Raw genomic sequence first — 24,757 nt, forward strand, 5'->3', positions numbered from 1 at the left:
CTTTTCTGTTTAAATATGTGTTTCAGTGCTACTTAATAAATTACAATGTGTTCAACATATATATCAATAAAATAATATCTTTGGATCAGTTTATTTCTACATGAGATGCATCAAGTCATGCATAATTAAATTATCAATGTGTTTGAGGTTCAGTGACAGACTCAGTGTCTCTCTACTGTTTTACATTCAAACCTCAGACTGAATCAACTGGAAACTATGTGACCTCTTGAGCAGCAGAGTAAAGTTGGATACGGAATCCTAATATCATAGTGAACACACAGAGAAAAAGATTTTCCAGGAAAAAAGCTTTTTACTGAAAAAAACTATGGTCATTTTATAATTTTATAGCATATGATTGTATAAACATAAACATAGATGGACATCAATGAAAATCAGTTACATAATGTTTAAAATACATCCACTCCTCTTTTAGCAGGTGAGAGTAAAATGCTTTTAAGAGGTTAAAATCTTTCACGTTTACATCAGTCAAAGGTTGACATACAGTGTTAAGTCATATGAGCTAAAATATAAACAAAGAGAATTAGAAATCAATTTTAATTCAGAATTAACATTTCATCCACTCATATCTGAGGCTGACAACATCAGTGGTCTTGAATGAGCTGACATGCTGGCATAGATTCTACCAAGACAATGACACATGAGGTTTTTTGATCATATCGCACAGTACAAAGAAACACTGCCTCCCAACACATGACAAGTTGCTAGTAAAGGGTTGTTTGCAAGTGCGGCTACTGAGTCTCTGAGCATCCAGCATTTGGGGAGTGAGGGTCAGGGTGTAGCGGCTGGGAGGGGGGGTTTGTTATTGGAACTTGCAGTCAGAGCAGCCTCCCCTATCATCTCTGTGAGTGCTTTAGTGGAGTTAGTGGAGGAGGTATACAGTATGTGGGTAGTTCAGTGGTTGTCAGTTAGACTAGAGACAGTCCACAGATTTGGGGCAAGTGGAGATAGCTGGACAGGGATTGGCTGTCTGTCTGTGGTGAGCGAAGGCGGAGCTGATGGAGGGACCGGAGGGGAGGACAGCAAGTGGTCACAGCCTGTAGTTACCATGGAGATAACTAATTCTGATGGTTAATGTGGTTTGCCACGGTGGATGGACTGACAAGAGGTGGGTCAGTGATGAGGAAGATGATACCTCCTCCTGAAAAAGCATGGCCACCTTAAGAGTTCTTGGCAACCATCTTCATTGTGATGGTTTTCACCTCTGAGTACTCCTTCAAGCCACTTTCTCCCCTGAAAACAGACAACCGGAAATAGTAACAATGCTGCTCGTTTTGTTTAAACTATCATGTTGACAGCACCATTAAAATATGGCGTAGGCACTGCTGGAGACCATCAGAGAAGAAATATTGCAATATCCTCTTAAATAAAGATTTATGTGATGTTAAGCAATTTTGGAAAGTAGGTTTTCATAACACAAAGTCAGTATTAGTAATATTGTGGTTAATTTGTGTATATTCTGTGGGCAGACAACCAAGTCATACTCACAATTCACGTCCATTGCCAGACATTTTATATCCCCCAAATGGACACTGTGTGCTCAGAGCGTTGAAGCAGTTTATCCTGTGAAATACACAAAACATTGATCACTCTTGTGCGTTTGACTAATGTGGCTTGCTATTGTAAAATGGTGCATAACTTTGTCCAAAGCAGTAGTATTCAAGCTGCATTCAGTTATGCTGATGTAAAAATATATTTTCATCATTACAGCTATTTTTGAAACCCTCTGGACTTGACGACATAATTCCATTTTTATTTAGCAAACACAGCTGAAGTTTATCAGGTTGTATATTTGTGAGTTTTCCAGCCACAACTGCCTGGGAGAGAACTAGTGAAAGGATGCTGTGAAGAGAACATGTGAATGTTTGAGCAGGGTATGGAAAAAATATGACAATGTGAAGAAAGTGAGAGAACTTTGAGATTGTGAAAGTTGGAGGGAGGGAGGAGTGTGACTGAATGTCCAAGAATTCCCTCACAGTCCAACCTCAACAGTAACACTTAACACAGAGGAAACTGAGCTGAGACCAGTTTCAATGGACTCAGACAAAAGATTTGCTGCAGAGTATTTTCAAAAGCTGGTTATAACATTGTGTGTTTAGTATTCATGATAATTTCTCTTGTAAATATCTGTCTGTCAAATATTGAATAATTATAGTATTTTGTAAATACCGTTCTAGAAATGATGGTAGTTTGTTTTTTGTTTTGTAGATGTTGTATCTGTGGTGATCTGTAAACCACATGACTGACCAGTGGACTGTATGTAAGAAAATGGGAAATAACCTCAGACACCAACAGGATGGTGTGCTGTGGAGAGTTGTGCAAGGTGTCATGGGAAAGCAAAGAGGGAGACATCTACCTTTGAGAACAAAGTTATGACTAAGTACTGAAAGAAAATTCCTCAATACAGAATCAACAGACAATGCAAAAGACATATCTATGAGCTCATACGGCAACTGGAGACACAGCCGGTTGTCTGTGGTTAATCCCAAATGTCTTTAGGAGAAGCGGTCACTGTGGTCAGTATGAGCACTGAGGAAATGTTGTTTGGAATAGGAAGGATTTGTTGAAGAAGAAAACATGGTAAGAAAAAAGGTTTGGTCCTTCTCAAAGTTCCACACAATCCTCTACAGAGGAAGAGAAGTAAGCCAATGATTGGGGCATCGAGGATGAAGGACAAGGAAGAAAAATGTTTTCTCAGCGAGTGGAGGATTGCAGTCTAGTATGACAAGTTGTGAAAATTTCTTGGCAGATGCTGTATGTTAGTTATACTTCTACCCCTACTCATAACCATCTGCAGGTAATTACAACTGAAACAAAACAATTTAGGAGAAATCAAGAAGTAACAATTTATGACCATTTCATTTATACAAATTATAAAATTGGGGTGTCAGTTTACATTTGCAATTCATGTTTGATGTTGTTGTCTTGCTACTTCTAATATTTTTACATCTTGAATGTCTGAGCTGAGGGAAAAAGCAAAAAAGAGGAAGGAAAACATTTCTTTGCAGCTTGTGCAATGATAGTGAAGTGGCACTTTGCCAGTTTATGGTTTGTGGATGCCTGATATTATTGATACTTCCCACATGAAAAATATTCCTGATTGCAGCTGAAGGAGGAAACACAAGAAATCTTACCAGACAGTGCCGGCTTGCATGGCTGTGGATATGGTCATGGCTTTGTTGATGTCGTTGGTGAATACAGCCGCAACCAAACCATAATCTGTGTTGTTGGCTCTTTCTATCACTTCCTCGAGAGTTTTGAACTTCATGATCTGCTGCACTGGTCCAAAAATCTGTGAAGAGGAAACAATATACAGGTTCATTACTAACTTCATATCCTCTCATTTACCTATCTAATTTTTAAATTATATTTATATATTATCGGTCATTAATGAGTGACGTTTTGAATGCAAGACATTTACTTGAGCGGCAAAGAATCCGAGAACTTCTTCACCCACTGCTTTTCACACAAGTATAAATTCAATCAAAATACCAGTTGTATATCACCGTACTTCCTCTCTGGCGATGCGCATGTCATCCCTCACATTAGAGAAAACAGTGGGCTCAATGAAGAACCCTTTCAAGCCCAGAGCTTTGCCTCCACACTCCAGCTTGGCTCCTTCACTGATGCCACTCTGGATAAACTCCAACACGCGATTCTGCTGCTCCCGACTGATCTGTGGAGGTGGACAGAAAGGGCAGAGGGGAGACATAAAGAGGAAAGGGAAACGTAGAAATTATGAAACCAAACTTGTCCTCTGTAGTTTCATGAAGCGACAGATGGGTTATCCTCACTCACCTGTGGACCCTGCTCAGTAGTGGGATCAAAGGGGCTGCCGACTCTCCGCCTCTTGGCTCTCTCCACACTCCTCCGGACAAACTCGTCATATATGGGCTCCTCCACATAGATGCGGGAGCCTGCCGTGCAGCACTGGCCTGCATTGAAAAACACGCCCTGGTGGGCCTGCTCTACAGCCAAATCCACTGGAAAAAAGAGATTTTACTTCAATATCCCAGTAAAACAACTTGTTTGTTTAATAAAAGTGTCTGATGGAAATCATTGTATAACCACAAGACTATTGTTAAGAAAGAAAAATCTTAATTGGGATCTTTAAAGTGAAATAATTTAGAATTCAAAGTGAACATAAGCCACATACATATCAAAACTTTATCTGGTTAAAAAAAAGTAGTGTAGTGTACTGTTACAATATTTATTGAAGCTATCCTGTGCAAATCTGATACCTGACACCTGAGAGACAGGACCCTGCTGGTGTCCACGAAGGGTTAACGCACCCCTGTGATTTATGAGTCTCGGCTAAAGCAGCGACTGAGTCAGGGTCCATTCTCCTGATTTACAGGCCTTAGGGAGCCCCTCTCACGGCTGCTGAAAGCATTTGAAAGTCTCACCCCAGTTTGGTGAGCTATATAGACTTTATATGAAAGCCATCCATCCAGGTTTTCATAGCACTACAAAACATTTTAGACTTCTCAGTCCATGTGTGTTTATCTACAGAGTGAAGGGCCTGAGAACGGGACACACGGCTAAACAAAACAGAGATAGTGGCAGACCACCTGGGTGAGGTTGACAGGTAAACAGAGCCATGAATAAAACATGACTTGAAAACTCACAATCAGCATCTGCAAATATGATGTTGGGATTTTTTCCTCCCAGCTCCAGCGTCACTCTCTTCAGGTTACTCTTCCCAGCTGCTTCTTGGATCAGCTTGCCGACCTAGCGGAGGAAACAGAGCTGAGGTTTACTCACAGAGATGCAGGCCTGCAGCCAGATCAGTAAATCAGCTGGAGCCATTAAATGGCTTAAAAAAGTTGGTTAGCTCCAGCACCGGTACGCCAGCTGAAACATGAGTTCTGCAAACACACAGAATGAATATCTATTACAGGTTTTTGGAAACAGCAACAGGAAAATTATCTTAAATGTCTAATGAAGGGCAGGAAGAAGGAACCACAAGGTGTGTGGGTGGTGTCATGTGATTGGACAGAGGGCTGTTTGGTATGAAGAGGGTCTGTTGTGTCGATGATGACAAGAACCATACCAGTGTTTTAGCTTCTACAGATCATGTTTTCATCAATTTTTTTGTTGTTATTAACCTTTTTCAGTTGTACGTTGAACAAGTTCAGATTTTATGACAATTTTTTTTTTCTTGAAATGTGTTTATATTGTGTGATCAATCACATCTGCATTTATTTCTGTTACATTACAGGCTATTATTGTGTAGTGATACAGCTTAGGAGTAGATTGATCAGAAATGTCTTCATTTCTCTCTACCTCACAAATGGTAAACAAAATGTATTGACGTGTACTGTAATCAATAATACAATTAATTTTTCAAGAGTCTGTGAAAAAAATTTCATACAAACAAACAATATATGCCTGGAAAATTTAACAAAATCCATGCACACATTTTGCTAAATGGATTGTTATGATGCAAAGTGTAAATAATTTATAATAGGCAGGCTGAAACATGCAGAACCACTGTCACTGCCACAGCCAGATATTTTTCTGGTGTGAAAAAAAAATGCTGATTAAATCTGCACTGGAAATAAAGGACATCATCTTACCCACGGACAGTTTGGGGAACCACGACTTAGTAGCATGAATCAGCTGCTTTTAACTGATCTTTTTAATGTGTCTTGAAATATTGACTCAACAGATAACAAGCCTGAGAAACCCTGCACACAAACCTCCCTCACAACCCTACACCCTAAACAAGTATTCATCTTCCTGTTACTCATGCAGCCTGTTTTATTTTCCAAGAGAACTGACAGGCTAAAGTGGAAAAATACCCTCTCAGTGTCCAGCTGAGAAAAAAACCCATTCAAGTGCACGGAAAAGACTCATCTTCAAGTTACTGAGATGTAATAGAAAACAACAGAACAGAACAGACTGAACAGACTGCTGAACTGCGGCTGGTATCGAAGCTGTATAAAAACAACACAGCACTTGGCTTGGTTCATTGTTCATGATGTGTTTTGTCTGTCTTTGATCAGAAACACAAAGCAGCTGACTAAGAGGAGGTTAGTGTGTGTTTATTCAGGGTAAAGGAAACACACTGGGCAGAAGGACCTCCTCCATGCATGTGGAGTCACAGTCACACGTGAGTCCATATGAAGATGGGACGTGGTCCTAAAATCCACCTGTAACTACACCCTCATCTTCCACCCTGTGAGGAGATGCTGTGGTGACTACTACCCCCCCCCCCCCCCACCACCACCACCACCGCTGCTACTACAGAGCAGTGACTCACTGTCTGGGCATCAACAGGCTCTTACAGCACTGGCTCGTTCTCTCACTAATTGACTCCAGATCACATGAAACAACAGGAAAACTAGTAAAAAAAAAAAAAACTGGGCCACTCACAAAGGAAATGTTCAATCAAGACGAGATGATAAAACAAAGAAGATGTTTGTGTTAGAAGGTGCATTTATGTGAGCTTGCGTGCACACACTGATTGGGTCTGTGAGAGAGAGAATGACAACTGGAAAATGTATGTTTTATGTTATAAATGCACAATGTTGGAACCATTCATACACAGGATAAATATTTGTAAATAGTTAAATTTGTATTGTTAAACTAGGACAATATTTCAACCGTCTGTGGAGCTGATTAGTTTGATTAGTCTGTTGGTAATTTAGATGACGCTACAGCCCAGAGATGACAATAATCTTTGACCATGTTTTTCATGCTTATTATGTTTGTCATGTTTTGCTACCATGTTCCAGTTTGTGTTTTGTTTTGCAATTTGCAAGTTTTCAGTACATGGTTGACATGACTGTAGCTGGAGAAGGTATTTTAATGACACAAGACACACAAGAAAACAATTAAGTGGAAAAGAATGAGGAAATTAACAGATTTAAATGGGATATTCAAAGGTTGAAATTAAGAGAGTAAGAAGCAGAACAAGGCTGCAGTCAAATAGTCGCAAATATTACGTCCTTTTCAAACCACTTTTCCTCGACCTTGATGGAAAATTCATAAGACAACATTGATATGTGATGGTGGATGTTATCAATGTGGGTCACTTTAAATGTTGCTGCTGTGAGGAATTATGGGATGGCAATCTCTCCTCTCCTTTTCCAGTCCAGTGTACCCCATGTTAAAGGAGATAAAGGAGGCACTGAAGCACCTTTCCATACCACCACTTACCAGTGAGGTGGTTTTAACTACAGGTGTTTATACGTCTGTGGACACTGTGATGCCCTAACAGACACAGACACGAAAGCTGAAGGCAGAGTTAGAGGATGGGTTTGGTCTGACCCATGAGAACTGAGCACTCATGTAATCATGTAGTCAGTGATATCTATACCTGTTACCTGGTAATAACACACTGCTTCTCCAACACAGCAGCAGGGTCAAAACAGACATCTCTATAAACCACAAAGTCTGATCCTAACATGATATAAACCTGGCTCATTTACCAAAGATACATGTGAAATATAAACTAGTCGCATCAAACCATAAATTCTGTATTGGGCAGAGGGCTTAGTTTGCCGTTCGAAATAACAGATGTTTATAAATGATCTGCAGAAAAGGAATCTGCTGTCACTCTGGCTGTTACCTCCGGCTGGAGGAATGCATTTGGACCACAACACCCCCGACCGCTCAACACCTAACATGGTATGTCCTTGATGATTTAGCTTTCCATTAACTGCTTCCCTGTACTACAAAGCTGCAAGGGTTTATCCTGTGTGTGTCCTGAATGTAAGTTTGATGAAAGGTGCAGTGGAGGTACATCAATACAGCAGAGACAGTGGAGGGAAAACAGAGGAGAGGCTGTATTTTCAGAGAGATGTGCTTGTATACTTTTGACAGCACAAATATGTGCATGTGTGCGAGATAAAATCAGAGCCCCCGTCATGAGGAGTAATGACAGGGCACGCAACTTATGTAAGTCGCCATTTGTTTGTCATTTAGACTTCAGTACAGGCACACAACCTCCCCCAATTACCCAGCCTCCTCTTATGCTCTGCACAAAGTGAGCAGTAGGCAGGTGTTGATCTGAGACACTTTACAAGAGAGAAAAGTACCTCAGTTGATCCTGTGAAAGCCACTTTGTCTATGCCCATGTGCGAAGCAATTGCAGCTCCTGCCGTTGGCCCGAATCCTGGCAAAATATTGATGACTCCCGGTGGAAACCCGGCCTGTCAAAACAATATGAGAGGAAACAAGCTTTAGCGGAGATGACAGCAGAGCCAAGCAAAACCACAGGCAGTGTGGGGGAATCCGGACCCAACCCAACCTCCCCACCGACAGAGAACGGAGAGAACATCAAAAAGAAGAAGGCAACAGACAGATAGTCTCCAAAAAGAGGAGAGGCCAGAGAGGGCAGGGGACAACAGGGAGGATGTGGACAGCATTATTTTATTTCACTACATTAATATGAAATGCTGAATATTCCTCTCCTGTTTAATTGCACTACAATACATTGCTATGCAGATATTTCACTTTGTATTTGAATTTACTTAGATCAACTTCAAGAATCATATTTGTGGTGATGTGACTGTCTTGTCTGTACAGTGTGAAACTGTTTTGTACTTTGTGTATTAGTGTTCTTTTGTAATGTGTTGGCACTGGTTACTGTAACTGTTGTGTTTAAAGTTAGAGGTGGAAACTGTGCATGACTGTATTGAATCAGCTCAGTTCAAGATTCAAGGTCACTGCCTAAGTTGAGTTATGTATTTGTAGCAGTTTGTTATCAAGTGAAACCAGATACAAACTGTATGTAGCTCCAATGACATTTGCTGAACTGATTATATTTGTGTTAATATTGGAATTTATTTTACTATACAGTAACTGATTGTGTATTTGCAGAAGTTCTGCCAACAGTTTGTTGACATGTTTGTAGTTCTTTTCACCATGAGGGAGATATTGTTGGAGTCAGAAATTCCTGATACCTCCAACTCTAAATTACAAGTCTGCAGCTAATGTGAATGGTTGTTACCTCTTGGCTGCTCGTCCCTCCAGTTTCAAAGGAATCTGATTTTGCTGATTTTGTTATTTTTTAATAAGCTTTTAACATTGAAGTATAGTGATGTGAATCACAGCAGATGCTCTCAGTCACCAGTGAGAGGAGCTCCACTGTTAAAAACTGCTGATTCTGATAGTGATTCAGTAGAATGAGTTCACTCTGACAATTTGTTTATAGAGATTTGTTCATACATGATCATCTTTCTTCACTTCAGTCCCTTCAGTGTCCACAGAGGAGTGTGTGAGCTCTCCTGAGGAGCCAGCATCATCAAAGACATGCTGCTGATGGGTTTTTAATGTGGAATTTTTCAGTGCTTCAAGATTGTATTAAAGAAGCAGCAGAAATCAGCTATCTGCATGTCTAGTTTCCCCTATAAGCAATGAAATGTGTGTGTGTGTGTGTGTGTGTGTGTGTGTGTGTGTGTGTGTGTGTGTGTGTGTGTGTGTGTGTGTGTTTGTGATTTGGGTGAACTGGCCCTTTAACTCTAGCTAATGTTTTGGCTGGAATTATTCTAAGGGTGGAGATTAGGATTACAGACTCTGAAAGGAGCATCAGATAGACAAGTGACACTTTGTTAAACATCTGTTTTTTGTCGCTTTGCGGTTACATTAACATTGGACTATCCAAATAAAGTGTTGGCCAAATTCATAGTGAACACTGTGTTCTTGGCAAACTGAAACCTGTAAGTGATTCTGATTCAGTTATTGGACTATTAACGTTGGTCTGTCCAAATGAAATGTTGGCAAAATGCCTGGTGAACACATTAGAGGTTGGCAGAGCGATGCTGTCGTTTACCTCCTTGATGAGAGCTGCTATGTAGAGGCAGGTGAGCGGCGTCTGCTCAGCAGGTTTGAGGATGACAGTGTTTCCACAGGCGAGCGCCGGGCCCAGCTTCCATGCTGTCATCATCAGAGGGAAGTTCCACTGTGCGTGACACACACACACACACACACACACATATGCCGGAAAAAGACATCATGCATCTGACTGACATACTGGGTGGTCACAAGTCAAGCTCAATAACTCATCGCTCTTAAGTCACTTACTCTCATTTTCACTCTGTCTAAACATAGTCAAGTGAGAAAATGTTCTCGGCACTTGTACAGTATTTTCTCTTCCCACAGTATTCTGAGAAAGCCGGGAAATTGCAACACATGTGCAATAGAGCCATATCACTGTACAACACACAGGCCTGTGTTATTTCTGCTTTACACAGGAGCCCATGGGGCTCAACACAGAACCACACGCTTTCTGCACTCTTGCACAATCACAAAACAGTGTCTCTTTCTCCTTGATCTTTTCCTCCTTTCTCACCATTCTCCTTTCCTCAAACCCTCATCTCAGTCCTCTGCCTCTCACTTCTCATTCCCTATTACTGAAACTCACTGGCACAGTCATTCTGGGGCTTACCAGCAGGATTTACCCGAATAAACACTGACTTGTCAGGGAATTACTGGAAAACGCAGAATGTAATGACAACAAACAGGCGAGACTAACAACCACCGATCTCTCTTTTAAACTCAGCCAATTCCCTGTTATCTGTTTACTCTATCTTTCATGTCCATTTGTATCCATCATGCATGTCACATGTAGGAAGGGTAATACTCACAGGGATAATTTGTCCACAAACTCCAATGGGCTCATATCTGGTAAATGTCAGATACTCTCCATCTGTGGAGGACAAGCACAGACACAAAGAGGTTTAGCTTTAGCAGTTTAAAGCTTTAAAAAAAAGCCTCAAACACATGAAAAATGTCAGCACCTGATACCCCCGGTGTTGTTGACTCAACATGTTAATTTGTAAGTGAATCCACACGCAACATTCCTGGTTACTTTACCCTGGTGAGAGATTACATTTCATTTCGAGCCTCTAACAGCACAGGCATGTGTGTAACTGTTTTAGGTCATAGAGATGGGTGTTATGCTGGAAAGGTTTGCTCATTCCTCTTGCATTACTTGAATAAAAGGAGGTACTTACTAAGGGTGTGCCATGCTTTTTCATCGTCCACAAAAACAATTGATATTGAGAAATGTGTGTATAAATTAGTTACAATAGTCGTCAGCTGATGAAACATTGCTTAATGTTGCACTGGGACTGGAATGATGAATGTAGAAGACAAGCCAGAAAATCATTTTCAATGGGATACAGTGAGAGTCTGAAATGGACACACACAACTGCACGATGAGACATAGTTAATGTTCATACGTCGACCTTTCTCCTTCATTTCAAAGTGGATTTTGGATCTTTCAAACTGTTATTGTTTGCAGAATGAAACTATAACCCTATTAGACATGAGTTTCTACAGGAGGAACTCAAGTATCTGCAAGGTTTGTTTGAAAGTATGACGTCTTCAAATGACTTATATTTCAATTTGGAACGAGCAATGTAAACTAAACCAAAATGTGTAGCCAAAGGTGCTCCGCATAATGACACTCCCCATTCATTACACACCGTCGATGATACAACCTTAACACCATAATCATAGCATAATGTGAAAGATGAATAAGGGGTTGTTGATGATATGTGTCCTGCACTTCATCCTCATCACAGGTGAACAAAGATGATCACTTACTGCCTTACATCACACAGGCGACAGAAATACCCCTGTTTGTTTTCTCTACAGGAGGAGGAACGCTCAAAGCAGAGCCCTGGGAAAATGCTCACCACGGCTGGTTTGGCAGCAATGTACAAGAGAAGCTTTGAGAGGGACAATACAGTGGTATCAGGAGGTTCTTTTTTTGTCCTTCCTGTTGAAACAGACAGCCAACTTTCCCCTCTTCCACTCCCACATTCAATCGCCTCAGAGGGGCGACACAGGCGGCAGCCTCCTCAGGACAGTAACTGTTAGTGTTTGGATTGATTTCCAGCTTGATGTCTTACTCAGCTGAGTGTAAGTTTGCCTTCTACAAAATCTTATTTTTTTCCATTTTACTACATACACCTACTACCTACCCACCTTTGCTACAATCACAAGATTCAAATCTTAAATGTCTTATTATAACTTGATAAAAAGAGTATGTGTAATTCTTATAGTGTTGAAGCCTCAGAGCAGCTCAAATGAACATTTTACCATCTTCAAGCTCATTGTTTCGATGGTGTTGTTTTCAGCAGGCAAATGATAGGCAGCTGTTTTCAGGGAAAAAAGCTCCAAAGACCTGAGCAGACAGACAAAGACAACAACTATCTGGTGGACATAGTGGAGAATTTAGCAGCTAAAGAGCCAGATATTTCTCTCAGGAGCTGGTGGAGACCAAAGCAGAGCTAAAAGAGAGTGAATAATATATATATAATATATATAATGAATAATAATTATTTCACTCCATAGGTGTTGGATGCTGGGTGTTAACAGAAAACAGCTTCTTTAAATTTTCGCCTTAGCAACTTAAAAGATGAAAATATGTCAGTTTTGTGTTTACAGTTACAGCAACAGTTTGAAATGGGAGAAAATGCATCTCTGTTTATTGTCCTAACACAGAGGGCTGTCCTGAACTTTGCTTGGACAACAGTTTAAATCAGATTACTGAATAAGTAAACAAGACTGAGGATCTCACCAAGCAGCCAACTCTTGGTGCTTGGAAGTTTTTAATACTTAGAGACGATTCAGGAAGTAATTTGGTGTAATACCCAGCCCTAATAACAAGCCAGGAACACCTCTGTGTTCATCTTCAAAATGTCCTGAGGGACAAACATGGCTCCTTGTTCAATCAGTCGTCTCTTTAAAGTGTAATATTTGCCTCATCACACACCTGCTTTCAATCCCACCAGGACTCTGCGCTCCCAAAATGCTGGTTTACTGGTGGTTCCCAGAGTTTCCAAGAGTAGAATGGGAGGCAGAGCCTTCAGTTATCAGGCTCATCTACTGTGGAACCTTCTCCCAGTTTCGGTCCGGGAGGCAGAAACACCCTCTGTACCTTTAAGAGTCGGCTTAAAACCTTCCTCTTTGATAAAGCTTATAGTTAGGGTTGGCTCAGGCTTGAACCATCCCTTAGTTAGTGCTATAGGCCTAGACTGCCGGGAGATCTCCCATGATGCACTGAGCTCCTCTCTCTCTCTCTCTCTCTCTCTCTCTCTCTCTCTCTCTCTCTCTCTCTCTCCATCAATATGGATTCATATCCCATGTTACATGTTACTAACTCAATATGTCCCTTTTCCTGTAGTATTGTGCTCTTCCGTCTCTCTCTCCTCTTCTGTCTCTTTCCGCAGGTAATTCTGTTTCTGGAGCTGTAGAGTCTGATCTGTGATGACAAGTCTCCTGCTGCTCCTACAACTCCACTCAACACCTGCTGCTAGAATTAGAAATGACTTACACTGCTATTAGTTGTATTGCTGTGTTTGCAGTTAATACTTTAATTATCACTACTATCATTACTACTGTTGTATTACTGGCCTCACCTTACATCTGATATGGAACCTGTGTTATGCTATGTTCTTCTTTCGCTATCCCCCCCCCTCTCTCCCTCTCTCTCTCCTTCTTAACCCAACTGGTTGAGGCAGATGGCCGCCCACCCTGAGTCCGATTCTGCTTGAGGTTTCTGCCTCTTAAAATGAAGTTTTTCCTTGCCACTGTCGCCTAGTGCTGCTCATGGTGGGATTTGTTGGGTCTCTCTCTGTAAATACCTATTTTAAAGAGTACGGTCTAGACCTGCTCTATATGAAAAGTGCCTTGAGATGACTGTTGTTGTGATATGGCACTATATAAATAAAATTGAATTGAATTGAATTGAATTGAATCCTTTTCACTGAAACTCTGCTGTGGAGCTCACAGAGGGATCTTACCCATGGGAATGGAGGTGCCGTGGATCTTGTCTGCATATCCAGCAAAGTATCTCAGAGTCTTTATGGTTCCTTGGAGGTCCACAAACAGGGTGGGCAGGAAAGGCTTCCCACTGTTCAGTGACTCAATAGTCTGAGAAGAGAGGGGGGAGACGTTTGAGAAATATGTGATATAACCCTATGATCCTCACATAATTCCTTACTGTTCCAGCCTTTACACTCCCCCATGGGTGAAATGTGACACTAAGATAACACTAAACTACAAATACTGGCTATATGTTCTCTTTAAGGCAAAGCAAGTTAATTTGTATTTTCAGACTCAGAGTGTTTTCAGACGGCATAAAAGCTCATTATTAACATGGAAAACTGTTTTAAATCTGGATACAGAGCTGTTAGAAATAATTAGTCTGCATAAACAGAGTAATAATCTCATGGGTAAGAGAACTTTTTGTTAGTATATCCATGTGGGAAATAACTTTATATTAAAGTATATATTAAGTGATTCAGAGAAATAACTTACTGCTAGATAGACACTGTCTCTCTCCACCAGATCAGCCAATTTGGACAGCAGGCGACCTCTCTCAGATGCATCCATCCTTCTCCATACGGAGCCCAGGGAAAAGGCAAGGCGAGCCGCCTGCACCGCTTTATCTACATCAGCCTACGACACCAAAGGGAAATATACTCATGATCTAACCTGTCTTTTTAATGTCAGACACATAGCTGAATGTTTTCTTCTTTTTCAGCTCAAAGTTACTGAAGTAATGAAGGGCTGTGTTACACTCTCTGGATACAGAGAACAGTTCACTGTGTTTATATATCTAAAAACAAGATTTTAGAATGTAGGAGAAAAACTGTGACTGGGTTTTCAGTGTTAAATAAAACAAGTAAATGCAATTTATCTCAGTACAGTTTATGCTGCTGTATACTTCACTCTTCACTTCACTGCATATATTTAAAGGTTACAGATACTACTTACTTTTTAGATTGAAAACATATGATGACTCAGTATAAAATATAAAGGCATTTTTATTGATTAAACCATCCACCACTGCTGACAAGTGGTTTTACTTAACTTTGAATGCAGACTACTACCTATGGATAATTCTTTAGGTGTGCTGTGGCTACTTTATCTTAAAGATTTAAACATTTCTTCAGTGAAACTATCTGGAAAAGACGAGGCTGTTTTTACCTTCTCTGCCTCCTGGACCTCACAGATCTGTTCTCCGGTGGCTGGGTTGTAGACAGGGAAGACCTTCCCACTAACAGAGTCCTGCCACTCATTGTTGATGAAAATCTGCGTCAGAAAATGGCAGCCTTTAGTATTTCAGTGACAGATAACCTGTTTTAGATGGTTTAAAAATATGTGAATTTGATATGGATAGATTTGCAGACGTAATACGTTTGGGTAGGAGTAATGACTACTTTTTTATTTTTAAATATTGATGTTATATTAAGTAATCACTTCATTACACCATGTTGGCTGCAGTAACGTGCTGGTGTTTGAGGCTGTGAAACACTAACAGCTCTCAGGCTCTTGTGTAGGGGATATGGGAGAATCTCTGGAAATCTGGACACAGATTCCTGCCTGTCCAGCATTGCTCTCTGGGGAGTGCTCCACCATCCAGACAAAGGGGGTGGGTGAATGTGTGCGGGGGTAGCTGTGAGAGGGTGGGGGCAGATAAATCCCTATCAGACACCAGACCCCCCATCCCCCCCACCCCCGAGCACACAGACACACGTTTCACAACATCACTGCTCGTTTACGAGATCATAAAACACGCGCCACGCTCGGTTTCTGTGATGTGTTAAAGCAAGTCTTCCGTTAAACAACTGTCTGGGATTCCAAACAGGACACATTCAACATCCACTGAAACAGAGAGAAGAAAAAAATGTTTACACAATCACAAACTGAGAACTGTGTCACTGGGATACACACCAACTCTTCACAAGAGTGGAACAAAATGCATGGTGTGAATTGAAATTCAACCATAACTTATGCAAGTCAAGTCACCAAAAAAGCTCCTCTCTCTCTGACATGTTTAGATCCATTAGGCAGACTACTCACACACTGTTTTTAATGGTTGTCAGTCTGTCTGATAAATAGAGTGTAAGGAGAACATCTGCTGGCACAAATCCCTCTGAGTATACATACGCTCTGACCGTCTCTCTGCTTCAGAGGAGTTCAGATGCACTGAGAGCAAACCTGAGAACAGGGTTCAAGTATCCCATTGGCCTCAGCCTCCCTAAACTCTCCAACATGTTTACCTCCATAAACGCTGAGCTTTAAGTACTATTTAATTGGCTGTAAGCTGTTAGCTGTGTTTACTTTCAGGCTGGCATAAAATGTCAGGGAGTCTGAAAACTGTTGGAGTCACAGCAAACACATGACTCTGCCTCCTCCTCCTACTCCTCCTCATTCCCACGACTCACAAGCTCATAATGTGAACTCCACGTATGAATAACTCACATGCAGACGTTTAAGGTGTTCAGTATCTGTGTGTACCACCCCACAGAAACATACGTTAGCAGACTCATTCCTCTACGCTTCCTTTGTACAGGTCACCCCCCCTCCCCAAACCATCAAAACACACACACACACACACACACACACACACAAACAGACTCTAGAGTGGCTTCTCTCTCTACCAGCCCCAGTATTCTCAGGCACCTTCCATCAGAGGCCACCTTTAATCTGCCGCTCATTAAGAGCACTTCATAAAATTGTCAGTAACGATAAGGAGCAGAGGGCCAGCTACAAAAACAGAAAGTCCTGTAGAGCACTGAATTAGCTTTTAAATTTATAGGGGCCACTGAAGTGGGGCGCCCTAAATCAGAGGAGCCCCCTGACAGCCTCAACAGTCTGAGCAAGAATGCAGACCATGGGTAGCTTTATGCACGGCGTAACCCCTCTCACAAGACGCTGCTAAAGGAGAACGGATGAAGCAGGAGAACAGTGGAGCAGGCCGCCACCTAAATCACGGCCAGAAAAGGACAACTGTCAGCGGCCGTTTGGCTCGGCCCTCTCTCTGGGCTCGGACTGGTGTTAGACTTTTGTCTCATTCCATTGAGAGACTTGATTGAGATGACAGGCCTGGGCTGTAAATCAACTCTCAAGGTTTCTTAAAATTGCTTTTGGGATCATTTGGACGAGGGGAAAAGAATACAAGAATGGAAAAACAAGTGCAAGGGTGCACATTTTCAAATGACAAATAGCATTTCTTTCCCATTCCCCACGGAGTCGTTACTATCGCTGCACATGACGGTTTCATGTTCAGAGGCTGCAGAGATGATGACAACATGTTCAAAACAAACCGGTTTCTGTTCTCACAGTGAAGCCTTTTAAAAAACTACATCTAAAGTTTTAAACACTTTGTACTGCTGAATTCATTCTTAAAAATCAGTAAAACTCTGCTATGTGATGTCTGACACGTAATGAGGACGCCTGATGTGGATGCGACTTTCTGCATGGGACACAAAGCAGCTGCAAACATTTAACAACTCCCATACTTTGCTTCAAAAGCTGTCAATCACTTCATCCAGAGGCAGCTCGGCCACGGAGACATGATGTAAACAAACACATTTAAAGTGGTTGTTGTTGTTGTTGTTGTTTCAGATCAGCTACTAACTGGTTCCTGTTTGGTCGACCATTACAAATGTTTCATATACTCTGAGTGAAAACAACGCTTTGTTTAAAACACGAAGATGTTAAAGGCCTTCATTTTTTCATATTAACAAAACTTGCGTGATTTTTTTGTGAGAATTCTTTTTTTTTTTTAGGAATGAACTGTAATGGGAAGTAAGAAACGCCAAAATAGTTTGTGCAGCCAACAAAACATCTGTTTGGCTCTTTGCTTCTTCTCACAGCTCAGATGCTGATGGCTGAGGAACATGGAGAACTGTTCAGGTTTTTTTTAAAGCAGGGGGAGGAGTGGGAAGGGGAGATGTGGGTTGGAGTGAGGGAGGGTTAGAGTGGGGTGTGTATGTGTGTGTGTGAGAGGGTTTACACATATATATAGATGTGTGCGTGTTTACACACAACGCGCCAAGATTCCTCAGCCACATGAATCCTCGCCGGGCACCTGCAACATTCGTCTGTGCAGGAAGTTTCATATCCTCCTCTATCACAGGACCTCGGTTTCCTCTGTTTCTGGATGGATTTCAAAAACTCTGATAATTACTACTGTTACAAGTGAGTGGAGAGCATGTGAAAGTGGAGAGCAGCTGGTGTTTTTTTTCTCCTACTCCTCTCCACATGTCTGACACCGTGAAGCCTCAGTGTTTTTCACCCTGAGCTCCGGGCTGAGGCAAGAGCGACCCCGCCGTCACCGACCGGCAAATGTCTTTGTCTGGTCGGCGTGTGTGTGGGCGAGTGGTTAGAAGTTGTTCATCCTGACTCACACATTATGTGAGAAACACTAATTTGACATAAGGCTGCAATTACAAACAACTTCTTATTCACTTTTTCAGTTGATTCACTCATTTAATTCCTCTCCTCCTGACGATCAGAAACACAGCAGACTGTCACTGGAGAAACAAATAATTCAGATTTAAGTCTTTTTCAGGCTAATATGATGCTAACTTCTTAATACCTTTTTTAAAACCCCGGAAGGAATATTAGATTTCAGTTTTTACAGCTGAAAACTGTATGAAAAGGTTTCTGGGCGGATTCTTATCCAACAAATTAATTTCAAGTCAGTATTTTGTTAATAATCACAAAACTTTGCCAAAAACTTAGCCTCCGAAATACCAGAACCCAACAGAAACATGTCACCTTTCAGACTTACTATAAATACTATTGCTACACAAAACATGTTACAACTTAAACTCCAATCTTAATGAAAAAAGACAAAAGCCACATGCAGTTTAATTCTCATGAATCAACATTAAGACTGACGTCTCCTCTCGCTATTGGTGTTTTCTTTCCTTTGAACATCTAAGGTTTGATGGGCTTCCTGTGTATTTAACCATTCTTTAAATCTCAGGTCAAGAAACATTTTTTATGTAGTTTTACTCGTGGGATCTGTGGACAAAGAGGAAGTCATTTTTAAGATATGTGACGCTTTTCCACAGGCAAATAAACATCCAGAGAAAGACTCTGTGTCTGATGCTTGCTTAGAGAAAGCCTGTTCCAACAGATTTATGAAGCCAAGTGTTTTTCATAATGACACCGTAAGGATTTACACGTTCCTTGTCAGGAAGTATGGGAAGTTAACAGGCTAACCTCGCTGTCACTGCTCTTCCTTAAACAGTGATTAAGAGACAGGGGACACGATGTTGACGTGTCTGCTAAGATGGTAATTTACACTCACTGCACAAGTAGGCATTTCACACCAATGGACACATTAATGGTGGTGCACACTTACCCTGTCATAATCAAAGAGATGTGTTTTAGAGAGCATGTGTGTGTGAACAGGGAGATTGTGTAAGCAGAGGCGTAGGCGGGGGTGGAGGAGGGGACGGGGGTGGGGGTGGGCTCTCGCTGTGCTCGTTGTGATAAATCATTTAGTTGCACAGTATCCCCTAACTTTGGCTCTGTTTGATCTTGATCGCAGTAAGATGGTGGTTTTGAAGTGAAAAACTCCAGAGCTGCAGGTCAGGCTCTGTCGAGGCAGGGCCACTAACCCACACAGTGAGACAGAGTCATAATTTACACCCCAGTGGACAGCACCCAGCATCGGGGAGCCCCCAGCCTCCATCTGTACTATCTCAATCAGTGACAGATTGATGGAGCCTCTTATTCATCTGAACTGAGTAGATGTCTCTGCATAGACCACTTTACAAACACTGGGGTCTTCAGCAGACAGGTCCTGCACAGGTTCCTACAGAGAGCAGCGCACTAATGCCACCATGAGCACAATACAGACAATTTATAACAGTTGATTAGAGAAAGAGATCTGCAACTCAGACACTGAATCTGCTGAATGAATCTGCTCCTCATTAGCTCTTTATATGTGTTGCACTGTTTTCTGTGATATTAAACTATAAGTAAAAACAAATATTCTCCATTCATTATTAAAAAACACAGAGCTCTTATGAGTGAACTGCCTGCACTCTTCTGTTGAAGCTTGATGTGAAATTCTGTGGACCGCACTTTAAAAATTGTTTGTAAAAGGGTCCATTATTTCAAAATAAAAGTCAGAACATGCTCTGACTTCTCACTTGCATATCTGCCACACACATTTTATAGACTGTTCTTTCAAAATAAAAGCAGCAAAGCCGCGCTTTTATTTCCATTCTTGTTAACTGTGTCCCACTGAGTGTCTGGTTTAACGACTCATTATCACTGAAGTGTGTGAAAAACCACAAAGGCAACAGGTATCAGCTGCTACAGAAAGCAGCAGAAGTTTCTCTGGAATTATTCACCAAACAAAAGTCTCTCTTCTCTCCTTCAGCCACAAGTGAGAAATATCAGTAAATATAAATATAAATATATCATGGCTCTCTTATTTATGGCTTCCTCTGCAGTCCTATCAACCTTAAAACTGTTTCTATCTTATAACCCAGCTGCTGGAGCCTGTTAGTGAGAGAAAACTTCCTCAGGAGAAAGTGTGTATAAAAACTACCAACTCTAACTATGAACAGAACTCCAGGCTGATAAAGAAGATATAGTTTTCACTGATATGATCATACAGGGTGAGCAGTTCATGACTCGGTTAAAAGGACAAGGGGCAATAATGGCTTTTATCACATGTTTCCCCATTATAGAAGCAGACCTGTTAAGTAACAATACTGTATCAGTCATATCTCTGTTCCCAGATGCAATCTCTGTGTTGCAAAACAAAGAAAAGTCATAGTGACTTAATAACTGGAATTTGTCAGGATGTTTTAATTTTTATATTTTTCATTTGTATTGCAGAGTATATGTATAAAGGTATATAAACACTGTGAGACATTTGCTGCTCCATCCACACGTCCTGCAGGCCAGTGCACAGTGTTGGCTGTTTCCCCTGCAGTCAGTGGGGTGGAGAACAGGAACAGGGTGTGAGGAGAGCCCACGCCAGGGGTGCCCATAAATCAGGGCCCTTCTGCCCCCTGTGTCCACCAAACCAACAGGGACTGGATGATCCAAATTCCTGGGGGTTAATTCACCAAGTCGCTCCCTAAATTTCCTCCTGTACACTGTCGTGTCCACGGGTCTTTAATAACTCTCTGCACGATGAGGGAAAGGAAAGCTTCCAGCATGACAGAGCCTATACAACATGTAACAGAGCAGCAGCACCATGCCCTTTGCTCTTAAAATACTGAGATATGTGTTAACACACAGCAGTAATAGCACTGAATGAATTTCCACCACACTATCATTAATCTGTCCTCTATGAGATGTGCCCTTTAATCTCACAATCATAAAAACACTTGTCGTGCAGTGAAATGACCCTTTCAGGACCGATGGTGAGACCTCAAACTGAAACTGATCAGTAAATATTAAAAGAGCAAATGATGCACGTTCACTTCAAAGTTTACTGGTCTGAGCACGACAAACACAAAACGTATTCATCTTATTAATGTTATTTTCAACACGTGTGTCACTGGCTCTACAGTTATGTTGGCTGCAGACTCACATCTAAAACATAAGAGCTAAATAAAAGGAAATAAGATTTTAAAGTGTAGCTTCAGTTATACAACAGAATATGAACTGTTACTGATCATGACTGTAGAGTTTACAAACAGCATGCTGACTTTAGATGTTTTAATTAAAATCTTTTTTTTTGCTCATATCTACAACATTATTTGTTTCATGACTCAAATAAAGTTCTTAGTTTGACTCATGTTCCTTTGTCCAGCTGTTTCTCCACCCACACACTTCAGACTGAAGAGATCCACAAATGGCTCTGATAACACACTGTTATCTTTCACAACACACTTCACTCTACACTGTTTATTCACTACAGTGTGTGTAATATAAGAATGACACAAGAATAAGAATGTGTGTGATCACTAATGTCATTAAAATAAAATCCTCTCAGACCATAGGATATTGGTTCTGTTTTCTTCAGTTTTTTCCACTGATGTCTAATATGACTGTAAATAGTCAGAAATACCATAAATTAAGGAGTCACTGAACACCACAAAAACACTAAGTGAAATATTTGAATCATAATATGAAAACAATATTTCAGTTGTATAATTATCCTTTTAATTAGACTCTGTGCTATTATTATTAACAAACATGATTAAATAACTTGTATGAATTGGCTTCAGTGCAGTAACCTGAGCTGGTGTAGAATAAAGAGAAAGAATATAATAGGAGGTAAAATTGTCCACGTGACTCAGTGTTATATAAATGTTAGTAGGTGTCGTTTGTCTGAAAACTCAGTTTATTCCTGAAACACGCTCAGACTGTGACACGCCCTTTATAACAGAAAAAAGAAAAGAAAGCTGCAGTACGAGGAACTGACACTAAATCAGTTTTTATCAGACTCTCGTGTGTTTGAAGAGACGCAATAATTCACATTTAAAAATGTAAATTCCACTGAAATGTTAAAATCATCAATCAATAAATATCATTTATAAAATCTATTTTATATTTGATCTACTTTGAAATGACTTGTCCAGGACTCATTGATCATTTATTGCTGATCTACACTGAGCACGTGGACGCAGGAGAAACGGATCAGTGTTTGTCAGGTTCAGTTCGGAGCAGTTTCTCGGCTGCAGCTCTGACTCTGAAACTTCAGCTGCTCACACAGAAAAAGTTTAGTTGTGAGCTGAGGTTAAACACGGAGCTGAGTGTTGAGGTGCAGAGTGGTGTGTGTGTGTGTGTGCAGAGACAAACAGACCTTAGTGTACTTGATCTCCGGGTTCGGCACCGGCGAGGGCATCAGTTGGAGGGATGCCATGAGAGCAGCGGGGTCGCTCTTCACCTCTCCGGGGATCTCGATCTTACTGGAAGTCATCTCGGCCGTCTCTCTCTCTCTCTCTCTCTCTCTCTCTCTCTCTCACTCTCTCTCCGCTCGGCTGCTGCCTGCTGCGCCTCTCCGGGTTTTTTCTACTGATTTCTGATCAGGACTTTGGGTTCCTTCCTGGGTTTATAGCCAGGTGTCAGCCGCGGTTCGCTCTCATTGGGCGAAGAGAAGGGCTGTCCTTCAGAAAATTAAATTCACGCATTTACATAGCCATGCGTGTTAAGGAGGAGAAACACGTCCACCCCACCCACCTCACACTCCCCATGTTTCTCACAGTAACATGGTTCAGCTCTGAGAGGATCACAGCCCAATGATCTGAACACAACAATAACAATAATAACGTTCAAACACTTTTCTTTCTTTGGCTCCACGTTATAAAAACTGAGGAGAGTTTCTAAGTGTCTGAGACTCCACACACTGAGGAACAACCCACATGTTGTATTAAGGTGAAAAAACCTCAGGGTGCGTTCAGGAGCTTCTGGACTTTATCTCTTGGAAATGTTCAGTTCTGAGCTACCTGAAGGACTTTGACTTTGTCTCAGATTAAAAGTTAATTCTTTACCTTGGAAACAGCAGTCCACACATACACACACACACACACACACACACACACACACACACACACAGGAATATCTAACCCTTGATTGAAAATATAAACTCACAGTCTTGCGCCATCATTAACCATTTCCTCAGTGACATGAAGGTGTCAAACTGCTTCCCTGGGCTCTCTCTCACCCGGAGCTCTTTCTTTCCTAACACGGTCTGAGATGTTATGGAAATGTGGACCGCGGGGATCGCTGCTTCTTGCTGGGGGTGTTGTTGGCAGAGATTTGTCCTGCAGGTGATAATTCCCTCCAGCGCCTCCTTTAAACCTCCAATAAACATCCCAACAATTAGGCCTGTTCGGGGAGAGCTCGTCTCAGAAAACTATGGAGGGAATTAAAGCAGAACCACGTGTTAACTCAACAACAACTGTCCTCAGGTCAGAGAGGTACAGAGTCAGACCAGAGGTTTCTCAGCAGTGGATTCAGGATAAAGACACAGATCCACAGATGAACGTGTCTGTATGACTACAGTTTAGTTTTAATAGAAGCTCAGTTTATTGATGAGTCTCTGACAGGACAAAGGAAGGTGGAGACAGATGTAGGCCTCGACATTTGCAAATCCCCGGAGGATGCTTCTCCTCCATCAGCACATCGGCCTTTTTTCACAGCATGGGCGACACTCTGGAAGTGTCTGTTTCACATCAAAGAGGACGAGCCTGAAACTCTGACACTGATTAATGCAGAGAAAACACGGAGTCCGCAGCGTTTCACAGAGCTCAGTGAACGGAAGATAAGAACCGGTGGACGGTGACAAACTGTGAGGAGAGGAGCTTCAAATGTTTTCATGGAGCTCCCTCTGTCGGATGAAGCGAGGCCGGAACAGCGCAGGGCCTCGCACACACACACACACACACACACACGTCCTTCATGTTTATCAAAGCAGTTTAATAATTGAAATGTGGTGGTGGAGACACGAAAAAGACGTTTTTCTGGACACTCAGTTTCCTGAAGCCTGCAGAAAGAAGAAAGAAGAAAGAAAGAAGAAGAAACTGAAAAACTCCGATGAGACAAAAACTAAAGTGGGATTTTTAATAAAAGACTGGATCTGTGGCAGGAGATTAAAGAAATAAAAAGCCACTGAGAGCTGGAATATGATGACTCAGGTGGAGTTCATATGTATAATTTATATTTTTGTTTTTATCTCATCAAGTTAACAGACCTCAGGCTGTCCCCAAACAGGCTACAGAAGATATTAGATGTTCTGATCATAAAAATAGTTTTCAAAATATTTTCATCACTGAGACAAAGTTTTCCTTCAGTGAGTAGAGTTAAGTCATTTTATCTTCATCACTAAATCATTTATCATTAAAGAGTGGAGCAGAGAGATTAAAAAAGTCTCACCTTTCATAAACAAACAAACAAATTCTTTTTATTATGATTTAATTCCAGGAAGCCAATAAACTATAAATTCACCTCTGATTCTAAATCTTGTGTTGAGCCTCTGGTCAATAAAATCAGATTTAAATGT

At 41.2% G+C, this 24,757-nt stretch overlaps 1 protein-coding gene across 1 annotated transcript; it reads right to left on the bottom strand.

Moving 5' to 3' along the window:
• Positions 1-290: 290 nt before the first annotated feature.
• aldh1a2 (aldehyde dehydrogenase 1 family, member A2) lies at positions 291-22,844 on the bottom strand. The gene is made up of 13 exons (XM_018683212.2): positions 22,559-22,844; positions 14,971-15,075; positions 14,299-14,439; positions 13,782-13,911; positions 10,614-10,675; positions 9,800-9,928; positions 8,064-8,177; positions 4,647-4,749; positions 3,817-4,001; positions 3,530-3,694; positions 3,153-3,310; positions 1,507-1,581; positions 291-1,251 (listed from the first exon to the last, which is right to left on the bottom strand). The coding sequence occupies exons 1-13, from the start codon at positions 22,673-22,675 to the stop codon at positions 1,179-1,181; spliced, it is 1,557 nt and encodes a 518-aa protein (XP_018538728.1). The 5' UTR covers positions 22,676-22,844; the 3' UTR covers positions 291-1,178.
• Between the last annotated feature and the right edge of the window lie 1,913 nt (positions 22,845-24,757).

This window comes from Lates calcarifer, linkage group LG2, assembly GCF_001640805.2.
Source record: "Lates calcarifer isolate ASB-BC8 linkage group LG2, TLL_Latcal_v3, whole genome shotgun sequence".
Taxonomy (NCBI): domain Eukaryota; kingdom Metazoa; phylum Chordata; class Actinopteri; family Centropomidae; genus Lates; species Lates calcarifer.

Coding starts and splice junctions, on each gene's coding strand:
- aldh1a2 (XM_018683212.2), bottom strand. CDS start 22,675: ATGACTTCCAGTAAGATCGAGATCCCCGGAGAGGTGAAGAGCGACCCC. Junction 13,912..14,298: donor GAGACAGTGTCTATCTAGCA/GTAAGTTATTTC, acceptor CTCTCTTCTCAG/ACTATTGAGTCACTGAACAG. Junction 1,252..1,506: donor TCTGGCAATGGACGTGAATT/GTGAGTATGACT, acceptor GTCTGTTTTCAG/GGGAGAAAGTGGCTTGAAGG.